The sequence below is a fragment of the Apteryx rowi genome, unplaced genomic scaffold, assembly GCF_003343035.1.
Source record: "Apteryx rowi isolate R43461 unplaced genomic scaffold, aptRow1 scaffold_11, whole genome shotgun sequence".
Lineage (NCBI taxonomy): Eukaryota > Metazoa > Chordata > Aves > Apterygiformes > Apterygidae > Apteryx > Apteryx rowi.
In genome coordinates, this window is record NW_020447308.1 from 4,945,089 (window position 1) to 4,964,293 (window position 19,205).

General features: G+C 43.3%; 1 protein-coding gene across 1 annotated transcript in view; it reads right to left on the reverse strand.

Annotated features, from left to right (window-relative positions):
- Positions 1–19,205, reverse strand: part of ADAMTS17 (ADAM metallopeptidase with thrombospondin type 1 motif 17) — a 198,293-nt gene that overhangs the window by 67,658 nt on the left and 111,430 nt on the right. Inside the window, exons 11-14 of the mRNA XM_026073287.1 lie at positions 17,738–17,839; positions 15,960–16,105; positions 10,852–11,018; positions 5,268–5,395 (exon numbers count right to left, since the gene is read on the reverse strand). Coding sequence (XP_025929072.1) covers positions 5,268–5,395; positions 10,852–11,018; positions 15,960–16,105; positions 17,738–17,839 — 543 coding nt within the window. The remainder of the gene's footprint in view (positions 1–5,267; positions 5,396–10,851; positions 11,019–15,959; positions 16,106–17,737; positions 17,840–19,205) is intronic.

Genomic DNA, 19,205 nt, shown 5'->3' on the forward strand with positions numbered 1-19,205 from the left:
TCTTTAAAAGAGGCATTTAACATGTRAGTTCTGGATGTGAAACGAATGTATGTTTATCAGGACAAGATATATCAAYAGCCTCCCTCCTGGTGGATTCTTGGCTGTTACGGCCACAAGCAAAAACAAAAGCCTCTTAGGTGAATAACACAATGAAACGGCTATGACATGTTCTTCGTGGGTTAACACAAAAGAAGAACAGCAGGATAACAGCACCGCTCTTTTTTCATATCCCACTGCAAAGTACACTAAGAAAGTAGTAAGATACTGACAAGCAAAGTCTTGTTTTTTGTTGCTATCCTCTATTCACCAAAAGCCTTGCTATTCTTTCTAGGCCTCAGATTACATTGCTTTAGACACAGGAATTGAAAAAGGCAACTATACAGCAGGTGGCTGTAGTTCAAATAACCCTCCTGGATTTTGTGAGCACACACTGAATAATTAACCAAAGTACAGCGCTAAACCAAGCTGTTGTATGGAGACAAGTTACCCAGTCCAGAACATCTTGTACCACAGTCTGTAATGCAAGAGTATGAATAATACATGGAAAATACTCAAGTGAGGAGTCAAAGCCAAAACTCCATGCATCAAAAGCAAAATGTTGGTACTGAAAACACAGAAAAGTGTTTGCCAACAACTGGTCCAGTAGACAACTGCAATTTTACCTCTGCTCACTGTGGCCTTCTCCTGACCCTCTGCTTACCTAACTTGGAAAAGCTATTTTTGAAAATGTGTCCAGTTTCAAATTTAGGCTTGCCTTTCATACTCTACGACAACTGGTTTTAGAAGAAAGTCAGTCTATAATATTTCTGCTGTGCCAGAACAGCCTCGTTTGTGGCTTGTCATCAGTGAACGTACTGTAGATTCACCAACAAGTTAAAAGTAGCCGTGAGATGGCAAAACACTCATGAGAAAACTAGATAGAGCCAAAACATCTTCACATCTTAAACTGTTAAATCACAGCAAAGACTGCCCATGATCTCCAGCCAAGTTCTGATGTACAGGATACAGTTTTCAAAGCGACCTTAGATTACACCCTGATGTACAATTTGCAGTCTCCATTAGAAAGTTCTTTCATGCTATCATGAGTCTTGGACTAATCCTCCTTTGAGAGGAGCCAGCACAAAGTCATGTGCGTCATAACAGTCAGCAAAGCTGCTTGTCTTCTCCCCACACCACTGCTGTGTGACATCTGACACCTTTTTCAGTACTACTTCTGCCAGTAGCTTGGTGCTAACGTGAGCAGCACAAACAGAACAAAGAACTGGAATATCTTAGAAACTGGAAGATGTTAGAAAGTGCACTGCCACCATGAATGTCAACTCTGTGAGAAACATATGCCAAGCAGGCTTGAGAGAGAACAAAAATCTCAGCGAATCTTCTCACTGAAAGCCAGTTGTCACTTAAAGAGAAATAAGAGAAGATAAAAGCAATCTGAGCTGCAGGTTGCACTGCCCTACCCCATCTTCACCATGCCTGAAATGTCCATGCTAGAAAAAGCAAGCTTTGCGAAGGCAGGCGAAAGGAGAGGCTGCAAAGCCTACAGCTGCACTCACTTTCCTCATCATCAGATTCATGAGACTGCTGCTGTTCTCTGGCCTGTTACAGATTTTCCGTCTCTGAAAAATCCCAGGAGAAAATGAATTATCCTTGCTAGAAGACTATGTGCATTTCAAGAAGAAAAAGTCAAAGCCCTTTGTATACACTGAACAGGGTGTCTGTGTTTGTTCAGGAGATGGTAAGGGTAAGTGCAGTCATTCTTACCCTATAATGTTTCTACTAAAGCTACAACTTTATAGCATTATCCTCAATTTTGAGACAAACTCCTGAAGCTCTTACATAGCYTTTATTTTGTCCTTATGCTGGCATGCTTCTATCACTATCAAGAATGAAATGTTCAGCCTCAAACACAACTCTTCTAAATAAGGACAGGATAAAATTGAATAAAGACCTTATGATTTGTCTCAAAGACAAGGAGTAGTTTCACAAAAAATCTAGGTGATGCAAGAGCCCTTGTGCTAATTCTAGAGATGACTTTGCTCTCTCCAGGTGCTTCTGTGCATGACTACAGTATCAACCAAGTTTACTCACTCCCACTGCCCTCAGGTTTAAGAGGTAAATACAGGGATACTTCTGCTTATGATGACTTTGCTTCAGGGATGGTGAGGCTGACACCCAAAGGCTTCATTCACACTGTTCAGTGTGAGCTCAGCTCACAGCTTTCAAATGAAGCTCTAATAAATTCACAGATTAAAATTAAAGACTCTCCCCCTTTGGTGCCTGTCTGCAGTTAGGATATTTTGAGACTTACAGGACTTTGCTCCAAAGAATCTGTTGATGCTTCCCTTCTCAAAACCCCCCTCACCTTGCAAGAAAAGTTTTTTCTTTGCCATGTTCATCTACATTCATTTTTCTAACCAGAATGCATGAATTTCATTTAGGAGCACCTACTGGTGAAGGGAAAAGAGCTATTACATTTCTTGAATTATGTGTTTGCAGGCAATGGTTTCTGCAAATGTCTGTTACACTGGAAACGTGTTATTCCTGCCTTTGAAAGCCTTTAACTAGAAGGATTATTCAAGAAAATAAATAACAGTTATACCACCCTCTGATTTCAGCACTTATTCTCTTCTCCAGGACCCCTGCAATGCTTATTACAAGGCTTTGTCTACACTGAGTAAAGAAACAAGGAGAAGAGTAATTAAACGAATATGCGATTAAATTGGTTTAATAGGCAGCTAGTTAGACAAGTATCATCTGTGGTAAATGGGGTACACAGTTACACACAGCGATTCTCAGCACTAAACTGCATATAAGGCGGAAGAGTATTATAAATGAGTTCATGAGGCTTTCAAATCTGCTCGGCTTGAGTTGATCATTTTGCATTTTCTCTCAGCCAGATGCAAATGGACTGAATGTTCTGCAGCTGTCATCACCTCTCTGCACAGTTAAAGGCAGTTGCCCCCGAGTTAGAGTGCAATTTGCTTTTCATGATGTACCTCCAAAGCTCTGTGCTCATAAAGGTTTTCATTTGGAGGGGAGCTGGCTACTGCTCCTCACTGGAAGAAGAAAACACGCATTGCCATAATGTCTGATTTACTGTTTGCGGCTGATCCGAATGTCTGGAGAAGTAAAGCTGGCCGACCCAGTGCAATGGTCAATGGCACACAGCTGGAGGTGCACAGCTGGCCTTACTGTAACAGCTTATTAATAGCTTTCTCAGCTTTTTGGATACAGCTGAAAACAGCAAAAAAAAAAAAAAAAGTAACTGGGATCCACCATGAACCTGGCTCCATGCAGGGCACTCAGTATTAAAGAGCATATAAAGAAGCCCCTGTGCTGGCTCCCCAGCAACTTKTTGTTCAGATTYTTCATCTGAATAAATTAGAAGGGCTGAATTAAAAATTTGGYAGGAAAGGGTGGGAAGTGTTTCTTATAGCAGTGCAAAATTCAATCTGAATAAAGCTTTTCCACTTATCTCCTTGCACTGCTGTTAGTAAAAACATATTGTGTCCCCCAAACCTTTCCTGTTCCTATGGGAATATGCTGTTCACTTATCTCCCTGCCTGGAGAGTTCAAAGCAGTACAAATTGGTAGCTCTTAACCACTGCTTACTAGATGACAGACGGTGTGCCTTCTGCCCCTTGAGGCAAACTAGCACGTCTCCAGTAGAGTTAGTGGAGGTAAAGGGTTATACTAGAAAGCTGTTCTGGTGGTACAATAGGCTGGGTAATAGGGAAAGAGGAACTCGTAGCATGGGATAAAAATCTAGACTAGGAAAAACTTGGAGAAAGAACTGCCAGGAAGAATCCAGCACTGGCAAGGTTATAGTAGCTGACTCAAACTTCTTTCACATCACTAATGTGTGTGGAGCAGATTTTGAACACATGCTACAYGGACCGGAGAGAGAAAAGCCACTAAGTGTCTGCCCTGCCACAGTGTCCATGACAAAGGCCTTGAATACAACTGCTACACACTGCTAGCAACACCCATGCTAACTGCCTTCTTGTTCTTTAYGAGCTTTATTTAAACATTTTCTTCTCTTCCTTCCCTCTCCCAACACCCTAAATTCATAGTTAGTATGGGTCTACATAATTTCACCTAAATTTTCAAGGAATCTGAAACAGCAGCTCTAAGAGATGGGCTCCGAATCATTCAATGTGCTGCATTATGAACTGTCTCACTGCCCAGCAAACGGCGAGGAAGAGCTGTATTACAAGGATCTCCCCACCGTGCCCTGACTGATGCCTCCTTCCAGTTCCATCATCATTGCAAACCATCATCACTGCAATGGTTATAGGCCATTGCACCTTCACTCCAGGAAAAGGAAATCAAATCTTAAGACTCCTGAAGATGGTCCTCTTCATTTCCATTGTCAACTTGTTTGACCAGAGACGAAAGGAAATGAGCATGTTCGGGGCTTGGCTAGTCCATGCAGGAACAACCAGCTCTTGCTGGACAGCAGAAGGAAGCCTGCCCTATGCTCCCTCTGGTTTGCTCTCTCTGTGACCTGAGCACAGGACAGTGCAGATGAAAGGCAAAAGAAAACTGGCTTAGGCTGTGCTCCAGGCTGCAGGATTTCCTCCTCTAAACCTACATTCCCTATTGCTTGGAGGTTTATAATGAAGTTTCGGGGAGGAAGGGAACCTTTTCCTTACTACAAGGGAAACAGGCCTTTCAAACACTTCGGATGGGCCCTAACAGTTAACTCACCTTGGCATTATTTAGTAATACAGATAACAAAATCACACAGATGTAAGGCTATATGAGGGAAGCTACTGGCTCATGCAGGTCTAGGAGCCAAAAAGCAACTGGTAATGAAAAATGTCCTCAGTATTTCTAGACAGGTCCCAGACAGAGCTGAAAAGCACCACGATGCTGATAATGTGACACTTATAGCAGGCTAGCAACAATTTATAATCCAGTTTGCAGCATCGGCATTCTCCCAGTGATTCCTCTAGTAGCCAAAATGGAGCAGTTAAGCAAGCCAGATTTCCACTCCTTTCCCAAACCATTTGATGATGACACACAACTGACTGTGATCACTGAATGTTCCCAGCTGTTCAGTGATAATCTCATACCTTGGGCATTTATCACAATTCTAAGATCAAGAAAGAGCTGTGGAGCCCTTGCAATGGGTCTTGCAAAACAGGGCTGCCCTCTCACCTCTGGGACAGCCTCCCAGCCACCCACGTGGATGCCTGCTCTTTTAGGACATACACAGCCACCCCATACTATCCATCACTTGAAACAAGAGAAAGTTACTCCACCTGGCACTTGCCATGTACACAGAGGTCAGTCTCGTAAGGCCCACATGGAGTACCATCGAGGACTCTGTCTGTCACCAGCACAGGGGAATCCTTCCCCAGCGGAGAGCAGAAGAGCTCACACGGCTTATCTGGAAAAAGAAACACACAAGCAACTTCCTTGAGGAGCAGCTCAAATAGGTGCTTGAGGCAACGGCAACTGAGCAATGGAATGCAGTCGCTGCATAAATGGGTGTACAACGGCATCTATTGACGTTCGGATCTTTGAGGGAACATGAGGCTTTCGGTTCAGGGGTTCGGTTCAAAGGGTTAAATTGATGAGCTTGGTCTTTTAAGGCACAAAAAACCCCATTCAGTCAGTATACTTCTTTGTACCTGTTTGTGAATGGAAGGTGTTTGTTACAGGGAACATTCAGCAGCCTGGCTTGAATGACCAGGTTATTAGACTGTGTGAGCATCTCACACAAAATTCAGGCTACATCAAGTGATTTCAGAAGGACAAACAGATTCTCCAGTCCATTTCTGCTCTTGATGGACCGAATTAACTGCTCRCATCAGGTTGCCAGTAAGAACGCTTGTGTATATAAATTTGAMATGTTTTTGCATACACATTACCTACCGTTTCCTTAAACTGGTATTTGTGGTCCTACAAACATTTCTGCCAACAAACTAGGCAGCTGGGATACCTGCAGAAAGCACTCCCAAATTCATCTGAAATACTTTGACAGAGAAAATTTGCATTTTTCACCCACAGTAGTGGCAAGCACAATGTTATATATTTAGGCCTTCACTTTGGAAGACCTACTATGGGGTTTAGCYAGAGAAGGAGTTAAGTAAAAAAGCTTTTTCAAAGATTTGTGTCATTAACTGGCAGCATACAGCAGATATCAGGGTTTGCAGTCTGCATTTGCCATATGTTTAAGTAACAGATATTTAGGCAATGTAATGTTTTTCCTTTGGAGCTGACTCTCTGCTACTCACAGACTTCATCCAGGGAAGAACCTATAGACACTCAAATGGAAACATGTTTTGTTCTGCATGGTCCAGTACTCATCAGACAGAAGAGGGAAGGTTTGCCAAYACATTAGACTAAACGACACAGGCCCAAGTCTAAGTTCCCAATGAAATAAAAAATCTGCAACCAGCTCCCAGCTCATTAACACATGCAAGCAGAGCTCAAGCACAGTGTAGAAGATTAGCTCAAGGCTGGTTTGGGTCTGTGTCTATTTTTTCTGAGTGTGGTGCTTGGATATGCTGCAAAAAGGAACTGGAGAACATTGCATGGGTGCTCCAACGTGCTTAAAAAAACATTGACACTGRGGTGCAAAACTGAGCTACCCTCTGCCCATTCTGCTTGAGAGAGGAACTACAGGCACATCCTGTGGAGGTTCAAACTCCCTGCCTTTTGTCTGATGCAAAGGAAATTCTCAGAGACTGGATTTTGATTTCATTTGCCAGGAGAAGCTGGGAAAGCTGTTGAAAGAGGAGCTTGCGCAGGAGACCACTAGTCTGACCACCTCTGAACAGCCTCTCCTTCTGCAGCTATGAGGAACACCTGGCTGCCTGCTCTGCAACCAGGTAYGAGAAGTTTTTAATTTACAGCCTTAGGTTTACTCTCTACTGAGCATCAAAAGCCAACTATGCACATGAGGAGCTGGAGCTGGTTAGTCTGAYCACATGCCATGGGACGACATGGCTCAGGTGAGTGAGGCTTTGCTAGAAATCAGGAACAATGCTGGCTATTATCTTTTAGTAACAGCTTGGTCAGTCCTCAGGTGGCCACAAAATGGCCTTCACCAAAAAAAGAAAATTGGGAGAATTTTCTGTAACTGAAACCACACTAGRAAGTCAAGAAAAAGGCAGTTTTCTTGGAATTACTGTGTTATCTGGATCACTAGCTGGGAAACAATTTAAATAGCTAGGCCACTGGCCTCTGTGGAAGCCAGATTGTTGTGGCACCTGCAACCATAAGGTGAGAGAAAAAAAACATCAGCTTGGGACTTGGCATCAAAGAGTTAAACTTCCAAAATGGTACTCTGGAAATATTGCCCAACAGAAGTCTTTGGGAGAGCCCTGGTGATGACTCCACCACTGGGAACAATATTCCTGCAAGTAAAAGGCAGATTTTTTTCTTTTTTTGAGGAAAGTATACTCTCCCTGTAGTGTTTGGAGAACTCAGGAATTTACAAATTATGTCTGCAGCCCTTTTTATGAATGAGGCAGTTATGATGGATTTCAGTGAAGTTGTCAGCAAAGCACAAGAACTGCATATTTCCGAAGGAGCCATAATAACAAAATCTTTTTATTCAGGAATCACTGAGAAATGCTGAGCTGCAGTTTCAGAGGATTTGATTATTCCTGAAAACAAGTTGTTGTTTTAATTTCTTGAGAARGGCTTTGGAAGTGTCCYGCARGCTTCTGGATGAAGGCTGCTCCTATGATAGATAATACAGCTATTCAAGAAAACTCGAAGCACTGCAAACAGCTCACAGAACCTTCTGCACCCAGGGAACACCCACTAAATGGGAGGCCGGCTTTGCTGCAAAGGAGACCCCAGGGATTCAGTAAGGAACATTTTCCTTTGAAGTCAGATTCTGCTCTCAGCTTAATGMTCTGAGGTGAACCATGTCTGGCACCCAAAGGAAGCAAAAATGCCAGCTGGGGTGAACTGGGATGTGTCCAGTGTAGTCTGGGATGGCATTTGCTGTTGYTCTTCCCGCCCCATCCTGAGTCACTCTGCTAGGTTACCAATGTGCACAGGTGTAGATATAGGATTTATACAGTGGCATATGGATATTTCCTGTTTATTCTCTACTTCTTTCCTAATGATTTCTAAGATTATCCTGCCCTGACAATTACAGAGCTTCATTGGTGCTTACACAGATCTAACCATAATGATTCTAAGATGTCTGACCTGAGTATTAACAGATATATCACTGTGTACGTACAGCTCAATTTGTTTTTACCCATGTGCTTTATTTTGAACATATCAACATTTTTATCTTTCTCTTTTTAGTTATTCACTATGGTGAAACCCTTTTGCAAATTCTTGTCACCAGTTTTAGTTTTGATGAAGCTAATGATGTTGAATTTTGTCTAATGTTACCATCTCACTATTCACCTCTTTTTCAGGTCATTTATGAAAATGCCAAACAGCAGAGGTGCTGCACAGACCCACACAGATTCCCTGATAATCTCTTCCCATTGTGAAAAGTGGTAATTTATTCCTATCTTTTGTTTCCTATCCTCTAGCCAGATGTTAATCTACCACRTGACCTTCCCTTTTATCCTATGACAGCTTAGTTTCTTTACAAGCTTTTGATGACATCAGCCGGATCACTTTCATTCACGTGTGTGCTGATGTTCTCTAGCAGATTTATGAGGCACGACTGTCTTATATAAAAATGGTTACTGTTCCCCTGCAATATTGTTTCCTTGCAGTATTGTATATATTGTTTGGGCCAAGCCAGCCCAACATTCCTAGTGTTATGTAGCAGCTCCATGTGAACCACCATGTAATAGCAATCYTCTTCTCTTTGATAAAGCACCTGGACATGAGTAGGAAGGAAGCCAATGACAGGACCAAATGCCATGTGTGCTGGGTGTGGTCTACCAGCCACCAGCTGGACCACTCTCAGCTGGGCCGTTATCTCAGGAAGCATTGCAAACCTGAACAAGTACTCTGAAAATGATGCACAAACTAGACTTCGGAGGTTTTACGGGCAGAAAAGCATTTGGTTGTTGGAATATATGGCCTCTATAGGGTTGCAACTGCATGGACGGGGTGTGAATGCACTAGCAGCRTGGAGCCCTGTGTGTAAGGGAGTATGGTAATAAAATGCATGGATTAGGGAAAGGCAGACATGAAGGAGTCATTCTGCAGTTTGAAAGAATCAGCTGTATAGATCAGGGACATGAATGAGGAGTGGGCAGTGTCATTCTGTAGGAGACTAAAATTTTTGGAGCAAGCTTAGAAACATGAGCAGAACATGTAGCAGATGGGACCACCATCTGCTAGCGACTTAACATTCCCAAACAACCCAATATTTCAAGAAGACACAGATGCTTGAAGGTGTTTAAGCACCTAAATACCTTTTTTGGATGTGGACTAAGATAACAAGTGCGAGTGGGAGGACGTGCTTCTAGCACTCTTTCAAGCAATGGAAGACTCACATCTGGCAATCTGAGTGCAACCCTGCACAGTAAAAGCCACAGTAACTCAGACAGTCACATATATGGAAACAAAAAACCTTATGGCACCCGAGCACAAAGTGGTCAAGGACAGGAATATTTTGTACTTGTAGTGGAAGGAAAGGAATAGATGGCTACTGAAGGACTGATTTGAGTGCCTCCAAAGGACTCTCATGGTTATGCTACAAGGGCCTGTGGAGGAATTAAGATGAGAAGTACAAAAATAGACACTTCAGGACAGGAATATGAGAATCAAATTACGGTAGCCAGAGGAGTGCAGCTGAAGAAACACTTTGTGCTCATAGAGAAGGACATGCCTAAAAGGGAGCTCTGCCCTATGTCCCAGTTCAGAAAGTCTGACAATATGTTTCCTCTAGGACATGTCTCTAACACTGCAAGTGCTGAAGACCTGGTTTAAGTTTTGTTTCTATTGTCTCTGATAAGTAGGAAGCTAAGATGGCAGTAACAGAAGGTCAGAGCCCTGGTAACTTGTCCTTGCAGCCTTCTGGTTCTGCTTCTTCCAGGATAAGTCAGGGAAGTAGCTCTGCATTGTGCACTCACCTGGCAAAACTATTTGGGAAGCCAGCAGAGATGAACAATGAACGAGAACAGCCTGTTTCCCAGGACTTGTCAATAAACCATGCTCTGGAGAGGGTTTGCTGCAGGAACTGGAATGCTGTCTGTATGCTTGCCCTGGAGTAAAACCTAACCTGTCAGTGCTAACATGGGAAATGCTTATATCCACTGCCTGGTGTTCTGGTGTTAGTTCCAACATCACCCTCCTTTGTTCAAGCATGTCTTTAAGATAATCAGACAAAACCAGCTTTGTCCGTTTTTCAGCAGAGTGAAGTGAAAGATGTTTGTCTGTACGGAAAGGACATTATTACGATCCCTTTTCATGTCCCCTCATCATCTGGTTGAATAGTAGGTGAACAGCAAGATCCAGCGAAGGAAGCATTAAAGGAGTGGAAGTAGGACAGGCAATCATGCTAAAATGCCCACAAAAGACTTGCATAAAAAAAGTCCCCAGGGAATCCTTCTTCTTGTTTTCAGTCCCAAACTGATTTGAAYTTTCTCATGTTAAAACTCCAAACTTGCCTGTTCAGACTGGGAACCTAGTTCAGCCCCCTACTCCTCCAGCACTACACAAAGATGTCTAAAAACTGACAGTTTCTGAAGAAGTTCTGAAGAAAATGTCAGTATCTTCCATTAAAAAGGCTAAAAGAACAGCAGGACAGCAACCAGAACAAGTAATTCATCTTTCAGATCTAGCTAAGGGGAACATACTGTAGCCTTCACACTGACAAATGGGGGTCTTGCAGACTAAATCAAGATGGGTTGAGAAGCTGCAGTGAAAGAACAGCAAGGAATTACAGAAGAAGCTGAAAAAACTTACCATCAATGATGACAGCTGTCAGGAGGCTTTTTTTCTTGTTGGCAAATCTGTCGTGGGCTTGGCACTGTTGGTCTCTGAAGCTTGGCACACCTTTAGGGCAGGGCAAGTTCTCGCACACAGTGTGTTCCACACTGGCTCCCCGGCAGTTCTTCCCGCCTGGCCCCGGGCTATCATGGAAAGACAAACCAGGGTCAGCAGGAATAGCACAGCTACTCACAGGCACATCTTTGCTTAGGTTCCCCTGCCTGAGGCAACTCATGAAATTTCAGGCAAGATCGTTCCCTTCTGAAGTCCCTTTCTGGAGACCAAATTCTGCTTTCAGTGGCTCTGAGAGAAAATAATTCAAGCTCCAGGCTACACCTATARCGGGCTCTCTGGAACAGTTAAAAAGCATGTTCTTTTGTAGTGTCCCAGAGACAGACTGATAAATAAGCACACTGGAGATAAGAGGTAATCCAACACGCTATTCACCTGCGGGCATTAACCAGCCTTCTTAGAAGCCTAAATTAGGTTTGGAAGGTGCATTGAGTATGACAGGTAAAGGCTAAGTACTTACTATAGTTGCCACTGTCAGACAGTTTGCCCGTTAATTTGCAGTTGCAYCACAAATATCAAAGTTAAGTATTTATATTTTTAATGAGGAACCTAGGAGCACTGTGGTTGTGTTACTCTGACCAGGATCACACCATGCACCCGAGGCAGAGGGAAGCAGACAATCTGGGATGTGTCACCATTCCCTTCCAACTGTTTGCTTTGCTCCCTGCCTCAAACACCCTTAAAAATGGAGACACAGCAAATGCCTCCTCTATGGTTCTGTTTTCAATAGTCCAAAATTAAAATAACACAAAAATACCTGTAACTTGTACCCTGAGTAGCATGTCCAGAAACCAGATCTGTGCAGCAGATAATCTCCATCCATAAAAACCATGCCATTTTATACATTTGTTTTTGAAACATGCAGGAAAGGCCACTAATTCAACATCAGGATTAAGCATCTGCACAATCTATTTATTCTTGGTTATTCCTCCCCAGAGAAGAAGAAAAACAAACTCTCGACAATAGCCTGTATTTTGTTTCTTTGGAAAAAAAACACCCAACACAAAACAAACCACAAACAAAAAACCCAAGCAAGCAAAAGACTCGGCCATTGCTAACTAATTACAATTTCTTTAGATACTTGCTGACACTTTCCTGAATGTGTCAYACACCCATCTCTCCAGCTGTAATCAGCAGAGACTGATAAAGTCATGTTCTTACTTTTGGACTTTTGAACAGACGGCCATAAAAAAGCAACTCCAGCCAAACTCCAGTTTTTAACCGCATGGAAGTTTATTTCCAAAGGCTTCTTCTCCCCTCCCTCCCAGAAGAGCAGTAAACATCAGGTTATATCACTCAGCTAATTATAAAGTATGGGCCTGATTGTGTATCATTTACTTGTGTCAGCAGTCTCAGTAACAGTTGCCTGYTCATTTACACGGTGGCTGTAGGACCGGGCCTTTGCTCTGCTAGCTGTGCTGGACTTGATGAGTTCTGTATTTGGTGCAACAGAAGCATTTGATTCTGCAGAGGAGAGTTTTATGCCAAATTTCAGCCTAGATCCAATTTTTACAGTAGCTGCATAAATCCTAGAAAAACAGGGTTCTTTTTAAAATGGAAATGCTAATCTCCAGTGACACTGTAACATCACAGAGGGTCACCAGAGGAAGAGCCTGAACAAACGCCTGCTTGCACTGCTAACACCTCTTCTCTGCCACGGACACGTAAGCAGCAGCAGATGTGCTGAGACTGCTGCAGAAGTCTTCTGGGAGGATCGTGTCTGCTGCTTTAGACTGGATGACACAGATGCTCAGTCCAGGTGACTAGAAACACGATGCAGACTTTCTTCCACATGAACTCTGTACTCACATAAACACATCAAATACATGAATTTTGTTTCAGCACCATCTCTTCGGCCACAACAAAGTAAGAGAGACACAGCGTAAGTGACTGTGTGTGTGTGTGTGTGTGTGTGTGTGTGTGCGCACACAGGAGAAAGCAAAAGCAAAGGCCAAAGTTAGAATACCCAACTAGTCACAGAGGGCTCTTTGGACAGGTGGGTATCACCATGGAACATGAGACACAGCAGGACTACTATTTACTGTGTTTTCATCAGCAGTTGCTTTGGGTTTAATCTTAAAATGTCATTAACATGTGAGGACCTTTCTATGAGTTTGCCAATACAGACTGGAAGCTAGCAGCTCTCTTCATTGGTAATAACGGTCACTGGTAACAATAAAGTCACAGCCAAATCCTTTAGGGGACAGAGACTTCCTGAGCAGCCGCAACTCCCAGTCAGTGGGAGCTGTAGGAACTCGGTGCCTTTTGGCGTGCGCTCCTCTGCTTGGCTGTTCAGCTGCCTGACCTGTCCTCCCTTTCTAATTAAGGAATAAAATGAACCGCCTCCTCCTGATGTAGTGTCTCCCGAAATTAAAGAGCTGGATGCACTCATCTAATCAGCCATAAAACAACAGAGCACCGCAGAGATCTGGAGGATGTTTCTAATCCCAGTAATACAATAAAAATAATATCCCCAATAAGACCTTCCCACCTCAGCATCCATCTATCCAACAGCATCATGCTTCATTGGTAGTACATCACTGCTTTCAATTGGACTGAGTCTAGTCAAACACTAGTAGACTATACAGTGCCTATTCAAGGGGTTCAGGAACAAGCAGATCAACAGGCAAGGCGAAACAGTCAGAGGAACGGGCAGGACACAGTTCTGCCATGCTGATTATATTCTGCTCTGTTCCTGTTTGGGTAGGGAATGCAAAATTACTGACATTCATTTCTTACTTAACTGACCTCTGACTAGTATTTCAGTATTACAGGCTTTTCAGCATGTTTGTACAGGATACTGAGGGTTTTCGTCATGCAAGATGAAGAAAAACAGTGACAGTCACACTCTCTGGTCTTCTGCAAATGGCTACCTGGCCCTTGCTTGTATGCCTTCCCTTCCCTGCTTCTTACCATTTGGGTGGCTTCATCGTTGTGACCCTTCTGCCTCTCCACATGCTGAGACCAAGACTTTGGGCAACATCTCTACCAGATTCTGCAAAAGATCTCACAGCCAAGGGAAAGGCAGGGCCAACAAGGCTTTAACCACCATGCTCTTGGAGCTGATAAGATCTCCAAAATCCCTGCTCCCAAGCCCTGCGTATTATGGGCTCTAGCACTGCCTGGAATTTCCAACAAACAGTATAAATTCAAGCCCGTCTTGACACTCCCCTGAAACAGTGACTGTGAGAGAGTTCCTCGTAGACAACTGCACATTCATCTTCCACCATATTTGTGCCAAGAGAATCCACCCACTAATGGAACAGAAGTTACTAAAGCTCCTTTAAACCACCCCAATCCCTTTACATGACATGAGGGGACTGGAGAAGGGGTGGGGATCTCATTCTGATGTTCTGTTTAAGCCAGTGGTTTTCTCTTCAATACTTCTGTATAATGATAGCCCAAAGCCTAGACAACAACATAAGGCAGCACAACTCAAAATTTGCACGTGCGAACTGGCTAACACACTGCCTTACAACCATTTGGAAGCAATGCATGCAAACACTCACAGAAATTACAGAGAGGAAAAACCAAATCAAACAGTGAAGCAACTGGTTTAAAAACACTGATAGTCCCACAGGCTCAAAAGTCAGCTGGCAGGAGTACAGATTCCAGTAAAGAAAAAAATCCCAAGACCAAATATATATAAAATAAAAGATAAATCCCTTAGCCAGTATTTTTGGACAGTGAATAAACCAGCTGCAGAAGAAATGGGCTGAAGCCAGGAATATGAAGCAAAAGAAGATCACGTGTGTTTCCCCAGCCAGGAATGTATATGAGCTAGAGAATTTTAAAATCAGTGTGCAATCTTGGAAGCAGCATTTCCTGCAATTTAAGGAACAACAATGAATGGACTTAGGTTTGGTCAGCACTGAGGTTAAAAGAGACTTTTTTGTAGCTGACAGCAAAGAAACCAGCTCAGTCCCTTGTTCAGTAAAAAAGAAGCTGGTAAAAATCAAGCCTAGACGTTCCAGACATGCAGTTGCAGCTCAGCCTTATTTAAGGAGAGGAATAAACAAAAATATCCCYTTCGCATGAATACACACAGCCAGCCAGTGTGTGCCCATCCACCTCCCGGGCACTTCTTTAGAGTGACTGTGTTGCTAGCCAGAATCTCAGCTTCTATTAAACAAAGACCTGTGCTTTGTCTGCGAAGAAAACTTTAAATATGAATAAAGTGAGAGAGATGCAGAACTTGGACTGCTGCTGTCAGGATTGTGAGCATCCTCATTCATCTCAGAAGTTACAATGCACGCAAATAGGGGTAGTCGTTTAAATGTTTACAATGGTAACCTGTTCAGTCCTCCTGTAAGAAAAAAGGAGTTCCAGGTGTGCCTCAGATGATCTGACAAATGAAGGACGGCACGTGGGAGATAATATCGCTTACATTTCTTCCTGAATCAGGAAAAAGCCAAGCCTAAGCAGAGAGCACGGGCTTATTTACAGTCACTGCACAGGAGCTGAAAGACACACACTGCAGCGTAAGAATCTATGCATCCTTCTGTGTGTGAATACTTTCCTTTTCTTATGCAGCACAACCCCAAGTAGAGTATTGGAAGGTGCTTTACCAACACAGCTACATATTTTTATGATCACTGTCAGCCAATCTATTACTTCCCAAGCCCACAGCCAGCACTGCCTGCAAAACTGATGTGTAAGATGTATTGGCTCAGTTTGGTCTGTAGGTCCAGCTCAGCCCCTTCTCATTTACTGCACTGCTGGAGAGGAAATGCAGCATCACTCTTCTGCTGAGCTACATGTCTTTAGTTCTGTTTAATCTATGTTTGAATCATTGCAATGGGCCACTTCCAATGGTAGCCCACCAAGCCACTTCCACAGCACCTGCTTTGCTCCCTAAGTCACTCCGAGATTGTGTTCTGGTCCTTGCTGCTGGGGAACACCATATCTCCCACATCCTCTGCACTGCTCTGCTGCCTATTTCTTCCCTGTACTCTTGCAGCAAGTTCTAAGTGCTACATGCAAAAAGAAATCAGCAGGATGTGAAGACTTACGGGGGATTGTCGCATTTCCGCTGTCTAAATCGTACTCCTGTGCCACAGGTCCGGCTGCACATGCTCCACTGGCTCCACATGCTCCAGTCTCCGTCAACATGCTCGGGGATGGGAGTTTTACTGACACACTCCCCAGCTCGGCACCACTGAAATGCAATTGTGTTAACACAGGCTGGAAAGCAGCCCTGATCTTGCACACAGTCCTGCCCAGGCAGAGTTAGGAGGATGTCTCAGAGATTACAACAAGCATATGTGTAAGTTTCTGGAGATTTAAGGTTTCTGTGAGATGGAGGTGGGAGGGGGAGAAAAGGAGGAGGTGGAATGTAGAAATTTGAGTGTCATCTTCAACCAACTCCTGAAGGGAGTTTGGTCATTAAAAAAAAAAAAAGGCACAGAATTGAGTCCCTTGCGCTATAATACAGATAATTATATAAGCACTAAGACTTAAAGCTACACTCTTTGTAGAAACTGAGTCCAAAAAATTATACTCCAAAGCAATATCTTTGTCAGCAGTATTCCCAGCGCACGTAAAATAATTGAGGTATTTTGGCCCTAACTTGGCTAAAGCCCCAAGCAACCTTTGATTCCAATAGGTTGCATTGGCTCCTGACCAAGCAGCAAACTTGGCCCACTCTTCTGCTCTATCCAGGATACAATACAGTAAGCACTGCAAAGCAGTCCCGTAGACAGAAAAACATATATTTAAACCCTTTTTTCTCAATTTCCCTGCCATGCTTTCCGGGACCCAGCATTTTGGGGGGGGGGGGTTATCTTCCATTTGCAGGCAAAGAAAACATCTCTAACCCCTGGCTTTAGCAACAAGCTTTTTAATTTTACCCCTTCTTACCTCTGCAACCATATAACACACAACAAATATTAGAATCCAAGACTAGTGAGCAGGGGGACTGGCCCTTAACAAAMTGATTCAGTTCCTTTGTAGCTTAATGAGTTATGAATCAACTATACCAGGGGAATGAACCATGCGTGATTCTTGGCACAGCCCATTGCAGGGGTTAAACATGTTCACTTTAGTCGACTTCTGTTCGCGCAGGTTAGCTGGGAGGCAGCAGCTGAGCCCCAGCAACTCTCACCCCTACAGCACTGCCATAGAAGTCACTTAAAGGAAGGGTGATGGAAAGTCCATCTGCACCTTAGTCATCTCATACATACAGCTCTCTGTACTCATACACAGGGTACAGCAAATAATACTTTAAAAACAACTGAAACTCAATGAATTTGAGCTCAACACCTTTTAAGCTACTTTTAGTAACTCTATTGTGTCTTTAAGTAGCATCTTGTTCTTCCTCCATCCTACTCCACTCTCAAAATGTCAGCCTAAATCCTCTCCATATTCCCTATCTCAAATACAGCCAGGAACAGCACTKCTGTAGCTTGCACTTAAAAATACCTCAAGCTTGAAACACCACCTGCAGCAATGAACAGAAGTGACTGAGGAGCGAGCTGCTACCTAACGTGACCTATGGGGTGCTCAGTCTGTGCACTTTGCCCAGTGAGGAGCGGGCTTTTCCTGCAGTGTTTGTATTGTGCCTTGACCATAAGACCTTGACTACTGGGGTCTCCAGAGGCTACTGGAATACACGTAACAGAAAAGCAGAAAGACCCAACCCAATCCAGCTGTTAATTGAGCAGTTTCTATAACGGAATCAGTATAAAATATGGGTTTATGATAAATATTGAATATACGAACATGTTGGAAACATTATTCCACAGACAACCCTGGAAAAAACAAACTCGCTGCTGCTGAGCATTTTGATTACCTTGTCTGCGCCACATTCAGTGCCATCCAGAGGGGGGTCCAGCTTTGTTTTACAGGATGTATCGCCTTCCACCAGGCACCAGAGCCCAGCACACATCAAATGCTGCAATCACAAAGCAACGAGGTGCAGTTATTACTTCTGGAGACGTCAGCCATGATTATGGGATACACTGCAAAGCTCAGGCAGTCTCTCTCATGTGATTCCAGAGGCATCTGGTTGGTTTGGGGGTAATTATTTTTAAGGAGAGATTGGCATGAAGTGGTGGGGCTGGGAACATAAAAGAGATTGATGGATGCCATTGTCAGGACCAAAAAAACCCACCCCAAAACAAAGAGAGTGCATTATTTAAACAAATTTCTTTTCACAGGAATAAATCTGGTCCATTAAAAGAAAGTCATACATGGGAGGACAAGATGGGTGCTTGGGAATCATGCCATATGCTTGGGTGTCTGAGCTGCTTAATTACTTGTGTTTTTCTAAAGATACTCAAGTAACTAAGCACTATAAAACCCAGTCAGCCCTGCTGTACCTGTTTGTAGCTATAATCAGCCAACAATGACCTTTGGGAGCAGAAGGTCTTAAGGAGAACCCCAAAAGAGAAAAGGATTTCATGGTTGTGCCACACAGCAGAGGAGGAGCTTGGGGATAAGCTGTAAAAGTGTGGAGAGGCAGGGGCAAAGCTGCAAAGTTTCGGTGGTGAGAGGCAGCTGCTAGAATCCAATGTGCTAGAGAAAGGGAAAAGTGAAATGTGAGGGCAAGAGCAGCAAGAGGTACTGAGCATCTCACTCCCAACCTTGAAACGCATTCTGGGTACCATTACTCAGCCCGGCTGCTCTGCTCTGCCGATGAACATTACAGAGATATTAATGCTGACCACACTTGTGTGATCTGTCAGATCAATAATGTTTTCAGAATTTGAGAAAAAGAACCAGGAAAAGGGGCCTTTACATCGTTAACATTTTCCACGGCATCCACCGTGCTTTGCATTCCATGGAAGTGGATGATTTCAATAGAACGCTATAGCTCTGAGTACCAAAAAAAGAAAAAGAAGAGTTACATTTCTTTCCACTATTGTTCACGTTTTCCTGTAATGGTAAAAAGATGAGAAGCTTGACTCTAGTGCCAGCTGGTCTTGTCAAGATTTATTGCACCTCATTAAAGAGTTGAGTCAACACGCTTCAACCTTATGGCTCTTTCACAACRTAATGTAAGAGAGTGTGGGTGCATGTGTGTTTCGTGTACATGCATGTTGGTATGTCTACATAAAACAGAGTTGTACAGCAGAGGGTGCAGATGAGATAAATCCCAATACCAAGAGCCATGATGTAGAACATACTGAAATAACACGGTTATCATAGCAGTATCTGCATACTGTTTTATTTCCACATTTTTTTCTGGAAAGAGGATTTTGCCCTATTTAAACCAAAAGAACATTTACAAAAACTAGAAGCAGATGGCACAATTCAGT